General features: G+C 42.2%; 1 protein-coding gene across 2 annotated transcripts in view; it reads left to right on the plus strand.

Moving 5' to 3' along the window:
- The first annotated feature begins 7,694 nt into the window (after positions 1-7,694).
- The window catches only part of brd7 (bromodomain containing 7), a 36,416-nt gene continuing 26,867 nt past the window's right edge, over positions 7,695-17,243 (plus strand). For both annotated transcript variants that reach the window (XM_073070038.1, XM_073070039.1), the window contains exon 1: positions 7,695-7,878. In XM_073070038.1, the coding sequence (XP_072926139.1) occupies positions 7,830-7,878 (49 nt within the window). In that variant the 5' untranslated portion in view covers positions 7,695-7,829. The remainder of the gene's footprint in view (positions 7,879-17,243) is intronic.

Genomic DNA, 17,243 nt, shown 5'->3' on the forward strand with positions numbered 1-17,243 from the left:
GAGTTGTCAGTCAAAGTCTGTGTATACTGGCCTGTTTCACTATAAGAGCTTTAATGATATGACCAGTCATTGAAAAGAAAACTTTTTGATCGCTAACAGGCTTCCTCAAATCTTCTTCCAAATACAAAGAAATCAGGCATTTGGATTTCCTGAGGGTAAAAACATACCTGAGCTTATACATACCAGCTGCATAATGCGAGGGAGCTCTTGCTATACCCGGCCACTACTGATTGACTGAATGCTGAGTACATGAATTGTCATTTGTGCATGGATGGCACACAAACCTGAAAGTCAGTTCAATCTTACAAGCATCAAAAATCAATATGACTAATTGTCGATTTGGGCAAGCAATTTATCAACCTTAAGTATTGTCCACACTGGCAATACCATAAAATTTTCTGAAGGTTCCTTGGAATGGATCCAATGGGAAGATAATCAATGATGGTCATCTTGACAATTACAAACAATGTGTGGCCGTTGTATTCAACATTGAGAAGGGACTTTTCTATGACAATATAGATCTCAAACACAAGAGATTTTGCAGATGCTCAGGATCTTGAGCAACTCACACAAAATTCTGGAGGAACTCAGCAAGTCAGGCAGCATCTAGGAACCTGCAAGACTTATCCCGAAACGTTGACTGTTTATTCCCCTCCATAGGTACCACCTGACTTGCTGAGTTCCTCCAGCATTTTGTGAGTTTTGCTCAATATAGAGTTGGTTTGGTTCTTATACTTTGACCATAATTTGACCACAATATTAATAAGATGTCAAAGTGTATCACGCTAACCATTGCTGGAGATATAAAAAGTGTAACAGATGATGGTATCAATTATGAACAGGGCATGGTGACACAGCGCTTTAACCACTGCACCAATGGTTCAGTCTATCAGTCCAAATCTCACCAGAGCAGTTAAGATATTTAAATACAGTTCATTAAATAATCCGGCATTTAAAACAAAAACAGACAAAAGAAAGCTAGTAAGAAACAAACATGGGAAAAATCTAGATCCTGGAAATCCACAGCAACACACACAAAATGCTGGAGGAAGTTATCAGGCCAGGCAGCATCTATGGAAAACAGTAAACAGTTGATATTTCAGGCTGAGACCTGAAGAAGAGTCTCAGCCTGAAATGTCAACTTACTCTTTTCATAGACATTGCCTGGCCTGCTGAGTTCCTCCAGCATTTTATGTTGCAAAAGAAAGCCAGTCCCAGTAATAGAAACCAAAACTACAGATTATAAAAACCTAACTAGTTCACAAATGTATTTCAAGAAAGGAAATCTGTTGTCCTTACCTGATGTGCCCTGAATGTAACTTCAGACCCAAGGTAATACCCAAATATTCCAAATATTTATGATTCTACAAAGATTTGGAGTTTTCCAGTTCCTTAAATTTGCTGAAACCTCGGAAGTGAAACTGCAAATGCTGATACAAATTCAGATACCAGTGCTGCAGCTCAACTCTGTCTTTCTTGGAACCAAGAAGGATTCACATTGAACGTTAACTGGTGTTTGACCATTGATGGAACCTCTAGGTCATTTGGCCATGATGCCTTTACTCTGCAACAGTTTCTACATACTTTGTGCAGGACCATGACAAAACCATAGGGTAGTTGTCAAGTGGTAGTGTCCGTCTGCGGATGACAAGGTTCTTAAACAGGAAATATGATTAGTAACTTTGCAGTTGACACAAAAATTGATGGAGTTGATTGTGAGGAGGGCAGTGTTCAACTACAGAATGATCTTGATGATTTGGTAAATAAACAGAACGATAAATGGAAAATAATCTTTAAAAATGTGAGGTAGTACACTTTCAGAGTATTAATGAAGCTAGGATGTATGCACCTTTAGAAATAATAAGGAAGAGAGTAACGGTGAACCTGGCCAAGGGATATTTACATATCTTTAATAACAAAGCATAGAAGGTCAAGTACAACAGTATAAAATATTAGTTAGGCCACAGCTGGAGAACTATACCACACATACAAAATGCTGAAGGGAACACAACAGGTCAGAAAATGACCTGAACTATGAAAATGTTTAAACAATTGACAATTGACATTTCAGGCCAAGACCTTTCATGAGAACTGCAAAGGAAGGGGGAAGATGCCAGAATAAGCAGGTGGGGGGGGGGGGGGAGAAGAGGGGGAGTACAGGCTAGAAGATGATAGGTGGGTGGAGGGGTGAAATAAAAAGCTGGGAAATGATAGGTGAAAAAGGTAAAGGGCAAGAGAAGAAGGAATCTGATGGGAGAGGAGAGTGGGCCATGGGAGAAAGTGAAGGAGCAGGACCACTAGTGGTAGATGATAGGCAGGTAAGAAGAGGTAAGAAAGGTTCCAGAGAGGGAAATTGAAGAAGCATGGAGAGGGAGAAAAAAATTACTGGAAGCTGTAGAAATCGATGTTCATGCCATCACATTGGAGGATACCTAGACAGAACATAAGTTGTTGCTCTTCCAACCTGAAAGTGGTCACATCATAGCAGAAGAGGAGACCATGGACCAACATGTCAGAACGGGAATGGGGATTGAAATTATAATGGTGGGCCACCTGGAAATCCTACTTTTTGCAGATGGAGTGAAAGTGCTTTGACAAAGCGGTCCCCCAATCTACATCGGGTCTCACTAATGTAGAGGAGCCTGCAAGAGGGGGCACTGAATACAGTAATTAACCCCAACAGATTTCCAAGTGTTGCCTCACCTAGGACTGTCTGGGGTCCTGAATGGAGGTGAGAGCGGAGGTGAATGGGCAGGTGTACACTGCTTGCAAGGATGAATGCCGGGAAGGAGATTAGTAGGGAGGGATGAATGGATAAGGGAATCATGATCCCTGTGAAAAGCAGAGTTGGGGGGGGTACAGGAAAAGATGTCTTTGGTGGTAGGGTCACAAATTTTAAATGACAGAAGTTGTGGAAAATGAGGTGTTGGATACGAAGGCTCATTGTGTAGACTCAATCCATGTTAAGGCAGCAGGACAACGGAGTGACCGTGGGCCACCTTCTTATTCTGGCATCTTCCCCGTTTCTTGACAATCCTGATGAAGGAACTAGGCCCGAAACATTAACTGTATATTCATTTCCATAGATACTGCCTGACCTGCTGAGTTTCTCCAGAAGTTTGTGTGTGTTGCTCTTGACTTCCAGCATTTGCAGAATCTGTGTTTATGATTTTCTGCTCACCATACTATTGGAAAGGTGCAGACAACATTCAGGAGTTTATCTAAGATCTTACATTTCAGCTTGACTGGATAGGCTGTGATTATTCTCCTTCGAACACAGAAAGCTGAATGGCAACCTCACTGAAGTATGCAAAGTTATGAAGGGTGTGTAGTTTCTCCAATATTTCAGCAATTTTGTAAATACATTATTTGACTACGCATTCTTTGTTTGTTAACATCATTCACTATGGGCTATATATCAGAAGTACATGAATAGCGTATTTCATTACGCCACGACATTATCTGTGAGTGCTGCACTAAAGAAAAATAACTAAGTACACAAGTGCTTTTCTTTCGATTAGTTTATGGAGTTACAAGACATAACAGTGGTGACAAGGAAGTTTTAAAATGAACCCAAGACGACAACCTACCTGCTGAAGTGTAGCAAGTTTTTTTCTTCGGAAGGGGAGAGAGAAGTTCAGTTCAGTGATGAGCCTAATGATGCACTGAGATTGTTTACTTTGTGGGATCTTACAAGAAAGCATTCAAAACTGGTTCCTGACTGAAGCATAACTCACATTTAAAAAGAGCACCTGAAATTTCTGTATCAATGGAAACAGCAGTCAGACACACAAATGAGTTGCAGTCAGCAATGAAAGTGAGCGTGAATAAAATTGAAACGTCTAATCAGAAATCTGGGTGGCTGAACAAATTGTTACCATTGTGGCAGGGGCTCACAAACACCAGACCAATGCAGGTTTGAAGGTGAAACTTGCAGAAAATGCAACAAAGTAGGACACATACAAAGAGCATGTCAGGCAGACAAAAATAAATGGACTGCACAGGAAAAGAAAAAAGATAAAAAGTCATTGCAGTTTCAAAAAGAGCACTAATCTGCATGCTGTTAATGAAAAATCTGATAACGGTAAGAGTGACACAGGACTGGGTGGCTTGATGAACAATCTGATAAATATGAAAGCAACACAGGAATGAGTAGCCTTGAGATTTACAATGTGAAAACAATCAACAAGCAATATGGCTTACACAAGTGAATGGCAAATTAATTAAAATGGAATTGGACACAAGCTCAGCTATTTCAGTCATCCACAAAATGAGTTTAAACGGCATTTCAAAGATACTAAACTGAACCCTGCAAATATTCAACTAAGAACTTACACTGGAGAAAAGATAACTCCTGTGGAAATGATATTTATATGATATTTATAACAATAAAATGCAACAACCCACAGGCCTCATTGGGCTTGTATGTGGTAAAAACAGAAGGGCCAGCTTTGTAGAGCCATGATTGCCTGAAACAACAGCTTGATTGGAGATCCATCCACAGTTTGCATGTCACATCTCCTGCAATAGAGTTAACTGAAAGCAAATTAAGAAAGGTATCGAATAATGCCATAGCAGTGTTCAAGGATGGCATTGGAAAACTCAAACATATCAAGGGTAGTGTTAAATGAAAATGCTACACCCAAGTTTTACAAAGCTCATCCTGTTCCTTATACCATCCATGATAAAGTAGCCAGTGTGCTAGATCACATGGAGGCTGAAGGAATTCTTTCCAAGGTTGGAGTGGGGCCCATGGGCAACATCAGAGGTCGCAGTAGCCAAGAAGGATGTGTGGTGATCTGTGGTGATTTTAAGGTTACCATCAACCCAATAGATCAATACCCTCTCCCCAGGATAGAGGTTGTCTTTGCAACCCTTTCTGGAGGGAAACATTTCAGCAAAGTGGACTTAGCTGAGGCCTACCTTCAGATGTAGATGGAAGAGTCCCAAGTGCTTCTCACCATCAACACTCACAAAGGGTTTTATCACTATAATAGGCTTAATTTTGGAGAAGCATCTGCACTGGCATTCTAGCAGAAAGTTACGGACCAAGTGCTGCAAGGCTGCCCAGGCACTCTGTTACCTGTGTGGTATTAATGTTACTGGTAAGGATGCCAAGGGACATCGCCAATATCTGAAAACACTGTTACAAAGATTAGAAGCATATGGGCTCAGAGCACAACGCAACAAGTGTGAATTCTTTAAACAAGCATCACTTACTGTGGTCACACCATTGTTGCACAAACATTACACAAGAGTGCTGATAAAATTGAAGCAGTGGTTGTTGGATGCCCCAGGGGCAAAGGATGTGACACAGTTGCAGTCCTTTTTAGCATTTTTCAATTATTATAACAGGTTCCTGTCAAACACAGTCCCTTCAACTCATCGGAAAGAAATGGCAACAGACAATGCAGTTTGAGTTGGCTTTCCAAAAGACAAAGGAAATGGTGTCATCAGACATTATAATCCAAATTGTCCAGTAATGCCTGCCTGTGATGCCTCACCTGATGGTGTCGGTGCAGTCATGTCACGTTATGAGTGATTGAAGTGAATGTCTCATAGCCTTTAAATCATTCCCTTACATGTCAGTCATCTAGGCATTGTCAAAATCAAAGTGTTGGCTCAAAGAATTGTCTGGTGGCCTGGGATAAATCAGAAGATCAAGCAGCTTGGACATGCACTGTTCAGGATGCCATCACATCCATAAGATGCCAAGAGCAGTGCCTCTCCATCCCTGGGAATGGCCTGCATTGCCCTAGCAAAAGATTCATGTGAATTTTGCCAGACCATTCATGGGCACAAATTTCTTGGTAGCAGTGGATGCAGCTACAAAGTGGCCAGAAGTGTTCCCAATGGCCTCCACGACAGCCTCGCACACTGTTGATGTGTTGAGAATCCTCTTCTCAAGGACTGGTGTTCCAGAACACTTAGTCAATGACAATGGACCACAGTTTGCTGTGGAACAGTTTCAGTAATTCCTGAAAGTGAATGGAATAACATGTATTACATTTACACCATACCATTCAGCTACAAATACATTGGTGGATGGGTCTGTCCAGAGTATTATATGTAATGTAATACATTACGTATTTGAGTTGAGATGCATTCTATACTGAGTTGGAGTTTTTGGCTAAGCAGGGAGGAGTGTAGTGTATCAATATTTCAGTAATATTTGAGTAGCATTGTAAATATATTGTTTAAACATTAATTGCTTACATAATTCATTTTGAGTTACATGCAAGATGTGAATGCCTTACATCATCACGCCACCACATCATATGCGACCACCACACTAAAGAAAACAAACTAAGTACATAAGTGAACATGAGGAAATCTGCAGATGCTGGAAATTCCAGCAACACACACAAAATGCTGGTGGGCACAGCAGGCCAGGCAGCATCTATAGGAAGAACTACAGTCGACGTTTCGGGCCGAGACCCTGGGACCATCTTGACGAAGGGTCTCGGCCCAAAACGTTGACTGTACTTCTTCCTATAGATGCTGCCAGGCCTGCTGTGTTCCACCAGCATTTTGTGTGTGTTGCTAAGTACACAAGTATCCCTGGCTCCTGTGATTTTCTTTCAACTAGTTAATTAAGTTACAAAACATTACAGGCTTAGATACGCTAGAGAGTGTGATACCTTTTCTCTCCTTTGCAAAGGTATGTACAACAAGAGGGTATAGACTCTTGTAAGGGGTAGGAAATTTAGAGAGAAATTGAGAAAGAATTTTCACCACCAGGAAGGTTGAAATACGGATCTTAATAGTAGTTAAGAATGAGAAGAATTCCACTGTGGGAATCGGCTCCTCTTCCTGCCCACGGAATAGTGAGTGTCTGTCAGCGCCTCACTACACCGGCTCTCTGCCTCAGGTACAACATCTAAACCATATTTGCACAGTTACATGAATAGGAAAGGTTGAGAGGGATGCAGGCAGATGGGACGAGTTCAGGTCGACAGCTTTGTTGGCGTGGATGAGTTTATCATTGTACAAGTTCAAGGAATGTTTTTGCCTTAAGGCATCCTAACAGGGTGACGGAGACAACATTTAAGTATTTAGATGAGAACTTTAAATTACAAGGCATAGAAGGCCAAGCACCAGAAAAATGAGATCCGTATAGATTAAGTACTGATGGTCCTTACGGATGCAGAGGGGCGAAGAGCATGTTTCTCTTCAGTGTTATTTGACACGTCTATGCCCTCGTTATCCGCTGACTACTCAGTAAATCAAAGCCAGGAGTCACTTAATTTTTTCGTGGGAAATGTAGGAACATACAATTGCACTTGTGTGATCGGTGTGAAGTATGGGTCAGGCCCCAGGTCCAACGTGGGCTGGGATCCGGAGTGCTAATGTTTCAGGTTGTTTTCTCCAGCTAAGATTTTCTACATAGAAGTGATCGAATCTAGCAGCCTCGGTTCTTCGTATTATTCGCAGGAAGTCCACGCCTCCTTCTCGCACGAACTTTGAGGACTATGTTAACTGTTCCTTTTAACCAGACGGCCCTGGTCTGCCTTCAATATAAATGATGTTCTGCTGTTAACTCGTTTCTATTCTGAGTAGCAGCGACACCAATGAAACCGGAAACATTGACAAAGTCCACAAACAAACCCCGTGGGCTGTGAGGGGAAAGAGAAATCCAAAGCTAAAGCTATCTGCCGCCATGAGCCTCCCGGGACGGAGCTCCCGTCGAAAGGCGCGGACAGGCGCTGCTGTCGATCGCGGTCACTGCGCCTGCTCGATCGATCGCGGTGTCTGCGCTCCTCTGCTCGCCCTGGCGGCTGTGGCTGGGCCGCGCGTCGCCTCCATTGTCCGGGTCCGCCGCGCCCACGATGGGCAGAAAGCACAAGAAGCACAAGTCGGACAAGCACGCCACCGAAGGTAAAGGGGGCGAGCGAGGGGCCGCGGCCACCCCCCATCCCCGAGGAGCCGGCCCACGGGCACCCGGCCTGCCATTTCCCTGGCGCAGCTGGACGGGGGTCTGCCCCCCTCGTCCGCCCTGCTGCCAGCACCGCCGGACTGCAACTACCCTCCGCCTCCCCTCGGGTGGGTGCAGACCTGGTCTGACCACCCTGCTCACCCCATTGTCTCTTAACGGAGAAGGTTGGCTGCGGTCTGGCCTGCTTCCATTGTGAACATTGACTCTCCCCGTCGCGGTTGTCCTGCGAAACTCGGGAGGGGAAGCTGGTGGGTAACAGCCCCATTGAGGGTCCCTTCCCAATTCCAAGAGTGCAGCAGCTGGGGAGGGGTAGCAGAGAGAATCTGACTTAATTCTGATTTCCCAACATGTACAGTGACTTTTTCAACGTCAAAGGCGCCATTAATCGGCTTCTTTCTTTCCGCACCCTAATCTTTTGCCCCTGGTTGCAAACTGGCGTGGCGGGAAATTTGAATATTTTGGTGCCGAATTTTACTACATTGTGAAAGAACACACAGCGTTCTCTCCGCCTGAAGCTTCTATGGTTAGTTTTCAGCGTTTACTCGTACCGTGACGTTGCAGAGCCAGAGAGATACTCGCAGGAAGGCAGCTGTACAGCTTAACCATTCGCTTTGTTTTAAGCTACAAATTAAGAAACACGAAATGAACCTCTTTGAAGCTTTTTGGGAGCTTTTAAGCATCTACTGAAGAGTTTGATCGATGGCAAATATTCATACCAAATTTTTATGACATTCTCATTGGTACGTAATTTATAGTAATTTAAACTGTAGGACACCTATTTTATAGGAACATACTGAGCTTAGAAGAGAATGAATTTAGCAATTAATGGCTGACTGTGCCACATATCAACGTGAGGAAGGGGAAATCTTTTGGATGATGGTCTACACTAGTCATTAGAATGTCATGTTACCTGGACCCATTTGTGAAAAATCCAATGCCCCAGTGACAGGTTTACACAGTAGGTCTGTTAGATGATCAATCTTGAGTCTTTTTGTGTTCAACATTTAATAATTTGTTTCTTGCAAGCTTGCCCTATGTAAAAACTTTGCAATCATTGAAAATCTCTCTGCTCCCCTGTGCTTTTAAAATCCTTGGCCTCACCCCAACTTTTAACCCCTTAAGAGGCAGTTTGCTTTTGCACCTCTACAGAATTTCATGCTGTACGTCTCCATTCCTCTTTGTTTCTTCAGTATTAAAATATTTAATTTCTTTGGCTCAACGGCATTAAACATAATGTCCAAATCTATTTGCATGGCTTTCTTTTATCTGATCTCCAAAAAGTTCCAATATACCAGTCAGCACAATGACCCATAATCAGATGGCTTTGTGGGAAATCATGTATCACAAGTCTGTTAGAATTTTTTGAAAGGGCAACCAGGAATATTGCTGAGTGCATGGCAGTGGATGTTGCCTACAGCAAGGTTTTGGCAAGGTACAGCGTGGAAATTCAATCTGGAAGGTTAGATTGCATGGGATCCAACAGGAGCTAGCTACAAATGAATATAAAATTAACTTGATGGTAGGAAGCAGAGAGTGGTGGTAGAAGGTTTTTTTTATTAGAAGCCTGTTACTGATGGTGTGCCACAGGGGTCAGTCTGAGATATTTTGTGTTTGTCATTTATATATATTTTTTGTACAAGTATGGTTCATGAGTTTGTATATGATACTAAAGTAGATGGTGAAGATAGTTATCAAAAATTACAGGAGGATCTTGGTCAGCTAGGTAAGTGAGCTGAGGAGTGGTAAATGGCATTTAATCTATATAAGAGAAAGGTGTATTTTGGAAGTCAAACCTGGGTAGGACTTTCACAGTGAATGGTATAGCCTTAGGAGATTTTGTAGAACAGAGGGATCTTGGAGTACAAATACATAGTTGCCTGAAACTGGCTTCACATGTGGTCAGCGCAGTGAAAAAAGCATTTAGCATGCTGACTTCATCAGTAAGGGCACTTAGTGTAAGAGTCAGGAAGTTATATTGCAGTTATACAAGGTGTTAGTGTATTGTGAATATTTTTTGATTCATTTGTTACAGGGAAGATGTTACTGGTAGAGTGGACAGATATATTCCAGTAGTGGTAGAGGCTAGGACCAGAGGGCACAGCCTCAGAATAAAAAGATGTCCATTTAGAAGAGAGATGAGAAATATTTTTAACCAGAAAGTGACAAATCTGTGGAATTCATTGCCACATATGGCTATGGACATCAAGACGTTGGGTATACTTAAAGCAGAGGCTGATAAGTTTTTGATTAGTAAGGATGTCAGAGGTTATGAGAAGACAGGAGAATGGAGTTGCAAGGAAATGATCAATCATAATCGAATGGAGAGTAGAACTAAAGGGTTGAATGGCCTAATTCTGCCCCTTTGTCTTATAGTCTTAAAAGAGTGCAAAGAAGATTTTCAAAAATGTTGCTGGGACTTGAGGAGTTGGGCAAGTTCAGATTTTTTTTTCCTTATAGCATTGGAGACTGAGGGGTGACCTTATAGAGGTGTATAAAATTATGAGCGGCATAGATAGGATGAGTGCATGCATATAACCATATAACAATTACAGCACGGAAACAGGCCATCTCGGCCCTTCTAGTCCATGCCGAACGCTTACTCTCACCTAGTCCCACTGACCCGTACTCAGCCCATAACCCTCCATTCCTATCCTGTCCACATACCTATCCAATTTTACTTTAAATGACAGTACCGAACCTGCCTCTACCACTTCTACTGGAAGCTCATTCCACACTCTCTGAGTAAAGAAATTCCCCCTTGTGTTACCCTTAAACTTTTGCCTCCTAACTCTCAACTCATGTCCTCTTGTTTGAATCTCCCCTACTCTCAATGGAAAAGCCTATCCACGTCAACTCTATCTATTCCCCTCATAATTTTAAATACCTCTATCAAGTCCCCCCTCAACCTTCTACACTCCAAAGAATAAAGACCTAACTTGTTCAACCTTTCCCTGTAACTTAGGTGCTGAAACCCAGGTAACATTCTAGTAAATCTTCTCTGTACTCTCTATTTTGTTGACATCTTTCCTATAATTTGGTGACCAGGATGATAAGATGAGTCCATGCAGCCTTATTCCCATGAAAAGGGATCAAAAGGGCATAGGTGAGAGGGGAGCGATTTTAAATAAAGCTGAGGGCAGCTTCATGCAGGGGAGGGTGCGTATATGGAACGAGCTGTCAGAAGAATTGATTGAAGCATGTGCAGCAACAACATTTAGGTAGCATGTTAGCGTAGTTTTTTTTAATTCATTTGTTTACAGGCTGTGGGCATTGTCAGCTAAGCCAGCATTTATTGCCCATCCCTAATAGTCTTTGAGAAGATGGTGATGAGCTGCCTTCTTGAACCGCTGCAGTCCCTGAGATGTAGGTACACCCACTGCTGTTAGGGAAGGAATTACATGATTTTGACCCAATGACAACGAAGGAATGCTTTAAGTAGTGGTTAGCATAATGCTGTTACAGCACTGGTGTTCAATTCTGTCTGTAGGGAGTTCTACCAGGTGCTCCAGTTCCCTCACACATTTCAAGGACGTATGGGTTAATAGATTAAATGGTCACATGGGTGTAATTGGATGACTTGGGCACATTGGGCCGGAAGAGCTGGTTATTGTGCTGTATCTCTAAATAAAAATAAATATATTTAAAGTTGGACAGGTATATGGACTGGGAAAGTGGAGGTAGGCCAAATGCAAACACAAAACTAACTTGCATGAGCATCTTTGTCAACATGGACTAGTTGAGCCAAACGGCCTGTTTCTGTGAGGTGTTTCTCTAGGAATACTTCATACCTACCCCAAATTTATTATAGCTCACTGGCCGTCATTACTTCTGAAGTGGTTTGTTGTTTTTTTTATATAATAGCTGTTAATATAAACACAAGTATTATCTTAAATCATACCTAAATTTCAAAGTCATTTATTTGTGTGTAGATTAAGGTTAGACAGCTGTCTAGTAATAAGGATTGCTTGCAAACCAGAATGGTGATTTATGAAAAAGGATATTGTTTCCAAAGTCTTGTGAAATCTCTCTCCTGCCACCAATAAAAGAACACGGTTATTTATTTGTAAATTTAATTAATACTTGAAGCCATTCCGTGCTGAACTGTGTAAGAGGTGTTGACAGCACTGTTATAGTTGTTGAATCAGTAGTTTAAATATCTGACCAGAGATGTGTATTACCTCATTATTTTTACATTGCAACAGAAACATTAGTCTCAACGAAAAAAATGAGTTGACGGATACATCAAACTGCTCACATCTGTTAAATAACAAGTTCAGTGATTTCAAAGCTAAGGCACCTCATGGTTAAAGAAAATTTTTTGTCATACATTAACTTGTGTCAAGTCCTTTTCATCCCTCTGTTGACAGGGAACCTAAGTCTGACAATTATTTTTAAGAATCTCAACACAAGGTTCTATTTAATTTTTCTGTTACCTCCAACAATTTCCATTTCTCTTAATTCTGTTTCTTGCTCATCTGTCAAGTCCCCATGTTTCATCATCTGGCATATTTTATCGATCATCCTTCTTTGTAAAGGTTAATTGCTTTATTAAGCAATAAAATTTACTGCAGTTTCATTTTTTTTTAGATCCCGAAGTAACAACTGTATAATACCCCAACTCTATCTTTCCTCACCTAACTCACACCTAGCTCACACCTAACTCATCTGGAAATTGCAGATGCATTGGTAATCATTTTCCAATGTTCCTTAGATTCAGGATCAGTTCCTGAGGATTGGAGAATGGCTAATGTTATCCCACTTTTTAAGAAAGGAGGGAGAGAGAAAACAGAGAACTTTCGACCTGTCAGCCTGACATCGGTGGTGGGAAAGATGCTAGAGTCCATTATTAAGGATGAAATAGTGGCATATCTAGATAGCAGTGATAGGATTGGGCCGAGCCAGCATGGATTTACCAAGGGTAAATCATGCTTGACTAATCTGTTGGAGTTTTTCGAGGATGTAACCAGGAAGTTAGACGGGGGAGATCCAGTGGATGTAGTGTACCTCGATTTTCAGAAGGCATTTGATAAGGTCCCACATAGAAGATTGGTGGGTAAAATCAAAGCTCAGGGCATCGGGGGGAAGGCATTGGCATGGATAGAAAACTGGTTGGCAGATAGAAAGCAAAGGGTAGCAGTGAATGGGTGTTTCTCGGAATGGCAGGTGGTGACTAGTGGGGTGTCACAGGGCTCGGTATTGGGACCACAGCTGTTTACCATTTACGTTAACGATTTGGATGAAGGCATAGAAAATAACATCCGCAAATTTGCTGATGATACTAAGCTGGGTGGCAGTGTGACATGTGATGAGGATGTTAGGAGAATTCAGGGTGACTTGGATAGGCTGGGTGAGTGGGCAGATAATTGGCAGATGATGTTTAATGTGAATAAGTGTGAGGTTATCCACTTTGGGAGTAAGAACAGGAAGGCAGATTATTATCTGAATGGTGTAGAGTTGAGTAAGGGAGAAATACAAAGAGATCTCGGAGTCCTTGTTCATCAGTCACTGAAGGTGAATGAGCAAGTGCAGCAGGCAGTGAAGAAGGCTAATGGAATGTTGGCCTTTATTACAAAGGGAATTGAGTACAAGAGCAAGGAAATCCTCTTGCATTTGTACAGAGCCCTGGTGAGACCACACCTGGAGTATTGTGTACAGTTTTGGTCTCCAGGGTTAAGGAAGGACATCCTGGCTGTAGAGGAAGTGCAGCGTAGATTCACGAGGTTAATTCCTGGGATGTCTGGACTGTCTTACGCAGAGAGGTTAGAGAGACTGGGCTTGTACACGCTGGAATTAAGGAGATTGAGAGGGGATCTGATTGAAACATATAAGATTATTAAGGGATTGGACAAGATAGAGGCAGGAAATATGTTCCAGATGCTGGGAGAGTCCAGTACCAGAGGGCATGGTTTGAGAATAAGGGGTAAGTCATTTAGGACAGAGTTAAGGAAAAACTTCTTCTCCCAGAGAGTTGTGGGGGTCTGGAATGCACTGCCTCGGAAGGTAGTGGAGGCCAATTCTCTGGATGCTTTCAAGAAGGAGCTAGATAGGTATCTTATGGAAAGGGGAATCAAGGGATATGGGGACAAGGCAGGAACCGGGTATTGATAGTAATTGATCAGCCATGATCTCAAAATGGCGGTGCAGGCTCGAAGGGCCGAATGGTCTACTTCTGCACCTATTGTCTATTGTCATTGTTTTAACATCACCAGCCATGAGTTAACATTAGAACACAGTACTGCACTGGGCAAGCCATTCAGCCTAGAATGATGCCAACTAATACTAAATATCCTCCTATTTATCAACCATATCCCTCCATTCCCTTCATATTCCTCTGTCTGTCAGCCTCTTGAACTCAACCAAACCTCCTGCTTCCACAATTAACCCTGATACCCTCTTTCAGGCACCTACACAACCTCTACTTGAAAAAAAAATCACATCAATTTTAACATCCTGCTATCCAACCTTAAAAACATGTGGTGTTTGCCATTTCTACCTTGGGGAAAAGATTCTGAACCTACCCTATCCATGCATCTTATAAAAACCTCATTGTTTAGTTTCGGACACTGTAGGGAGAACGACCCAATCTATCCAATCTTTCATTGTAGCTCATTATCTCTAATCCAAGCAGCAAGCATCTTGGTAAACCTCTTCTGCACTCTCTACATAGTTCACAACATTCTTTATGTAATGGGGTGATCAAAACTGCATGTAATACTCTCAGATGTAGTCTGACTGCAGTTTTATGTAGCTACAGCACAACTTCCTTACTCTTGTACTCAGTATCCATACCAATGAAGGCAGCAATGCCATACACCTTCTTTACCACCTTACCCACTGGTGTACCTCTTTCCAGTGAACTTTGCTATTAAAGGGATCTACCATTAATGGTATACTTTCTGTGTTCATTTGATTTCCCAAAAGGGCATTGCTTCACACTTGCCCAGATTAAGCTCCATCTGCCTCTTCTCTTCACATATCTGTAACTGATCTATATCCCCCCTGTATTCTTTATTATTCCTTTACTTTGTCCATTCATGGTATCATCCACAAACTTGCTACTCCACCTACCATTCTTTCTGTCCAAATATTTTATATATGTCAAGAACATCAGAGATCCCAGCACTGATCCCTGTGGAACATCCCTAGTCCAGGCCTTCCACCCCTACTGTCTACGTTCTATGTCTGAATTCAAACTTATAATTCACCCTGGATCTCATGCACCTTTACCTTTTCAATCAACCAACCATTAGGGACCTTATCAAATGCCCTACTGAAGCCTTTGTAGATAATTTTCACTGCTTTACGGTCATCAAACTCTTTTGTCACCTTATCAAAAATTCAGTCAATTTTATAAGGCATAATCTATGCTGCACAAAGTCACACTGACTGTCCCTAAGCAAGCTATGTCTTACCAAATGCACATAAAACTTATCCATCAGTATCCTCTCCAACAGCTTTCCTACCACTGGCATGAGACTCACTGGCCTATAGTTATCTGGAATATCCTCGTTTCCCTTCTTGAACAAAGGCTAAGTCCCAGAAGACTGCTACTCTCCAGTCCTCTGGGACCTCACCTGCTGCTAGTAAGGACAGTAAAAGACTAGTGGATAAACTGTCCTCATTGGGTCTCAACAGTGCTCAGTCTGCTGCTGTTCACACTGCGTACTCAACTGCACTGCCAGATTCAGCTCAAACTACATCATCAAGTTCGCTGATGATAGTACAGCGGTTGACCTCATCGGCAATAATGATGAGCTGGCATACAGAGAGGAGATAGAGAGACTTGTTAAGTGGTGCAAGAACAACCTGAGTTTCGATGTGGACAAGACATAGGAGATGATTATGGACTTCAGGAAGGCGCAGGTCGACCACTCTCCATTGCATATCAATGGCGCCATCATAGAGAGAGTGAAGAGCACTAAATTCCTTGGTGTGCACATAACGGTGGTCTGACTTGGACCCACAGCACCTCACTAGTCAAGATAGCACAGCAGCGTAAAGGGATTGAGGGATGCAAGGCTCCATGCCCCCATTCTAACAACTGTCTGCAGGAGCACTATTGCGGGTGTCCCGACTGGCTGCATCATTGTGTGGTACGGAAGCTGCAAGGTATTGGACTGCTAGACCCTATGGAGGACAGTAAAAACCACTGAGGATCATTGGGATCTCCTCCCCCCTCCCCCATTTGTGACATTCACCAGGAGCATTGCAGATGAAGGGCCCAGTGAATTGTTGAGGATCCCTACCACCCATCCCACAATCCCTTTGAGCCACTAACATCAGGAAGGAGAGGTACAAAAGCATCAGGACTAGGACAACCAGACTGGGTAACAGCTTCTTTTTCTTAGGCTGTGAGACAAATGAATACCCTGCCACCACCGAAGTCTTGTCACAGGACAGTGAGTTGTTTACTGCTGTGCTTTACCATATGCATGTTGAATTATATTTTGTTTGCCTGTAGTATAATATTTTGGTTTATGTGTGATATATGTTGTGTGGGTGCACCGTGGTCTGTGTTTGGTTTATTATATATGTACTATTGCAAGAAAAAGTTTGTGAACCCTTTGCAATTACGCGGTTTTCTACATTACTTGCTCACCTAAGTCACAATAATAGACAAACACAATCTGCCTGAACAAATAACACACAAACAATTGTACTTCTGGTCAGTATTGAGTACACCATTTGAACAATCACAGTCCAGGTTCAAAATATGTGAATCTCTAGGTAATGCCTTCTACAAAAGCTATTTGGAATCAGGTATTCCAGTCAGTGAGATGAGATTGGAGGTGTGGGTTGTAGAGGTACACTGCCCTATAAAAAAGACACACAAAGTCAGGTTACTGACAGAGCCTGTTATTCTCAAGAAAGATCTGTTTATGTACAGCATCAATCAAAACAACTTTCGGAGGACCTTGGAAGAAGAATTGTAGAGATGCATAAAGCTGGAAAATGCTATAAAACCATTTCTAAAGACCTGAGTGTTCATCAGTCCACAGCAAGAGAAATTGTCCACAAATAGAGGAAATTCAGTACCATTGCTACACTCCCTAGGAGTGGATATCCTGCAAAGATCACACCAAGAGCACAACAGGCAATGATGAAGGAGGTGGAAAGGAACCCAAGGGTAACAAGAAAAGACCTGCAGAAATCTTTAGGACTTGCTAAAGTACCATTCATGTGTCCACTATAAGAAAAACACGGAACAAGAATGATGTTCATGGAAGGATACCACAGAAGAAACCACTGCTCTCCAAATAAAACGTTGCTGCACATCTCAAGTTTGCAAAAGACTACATGGACGTTC

This window comes from Hemitrygon akajei, chromosome 17 (genome assembly GCF_048418815.1).
Source record: "Hemitrygon akajei chromosome 17, sHemAka1.3, whole genome shotgun sequence".
In the NCBI taxonomy this organism is placed as follows: Eukaryota; Metazoa; Chordata; class Chondrichthyes; order Myliobatiformes; family Dasyatidae; genus Hemitrygon; species Hemitrygon akajei.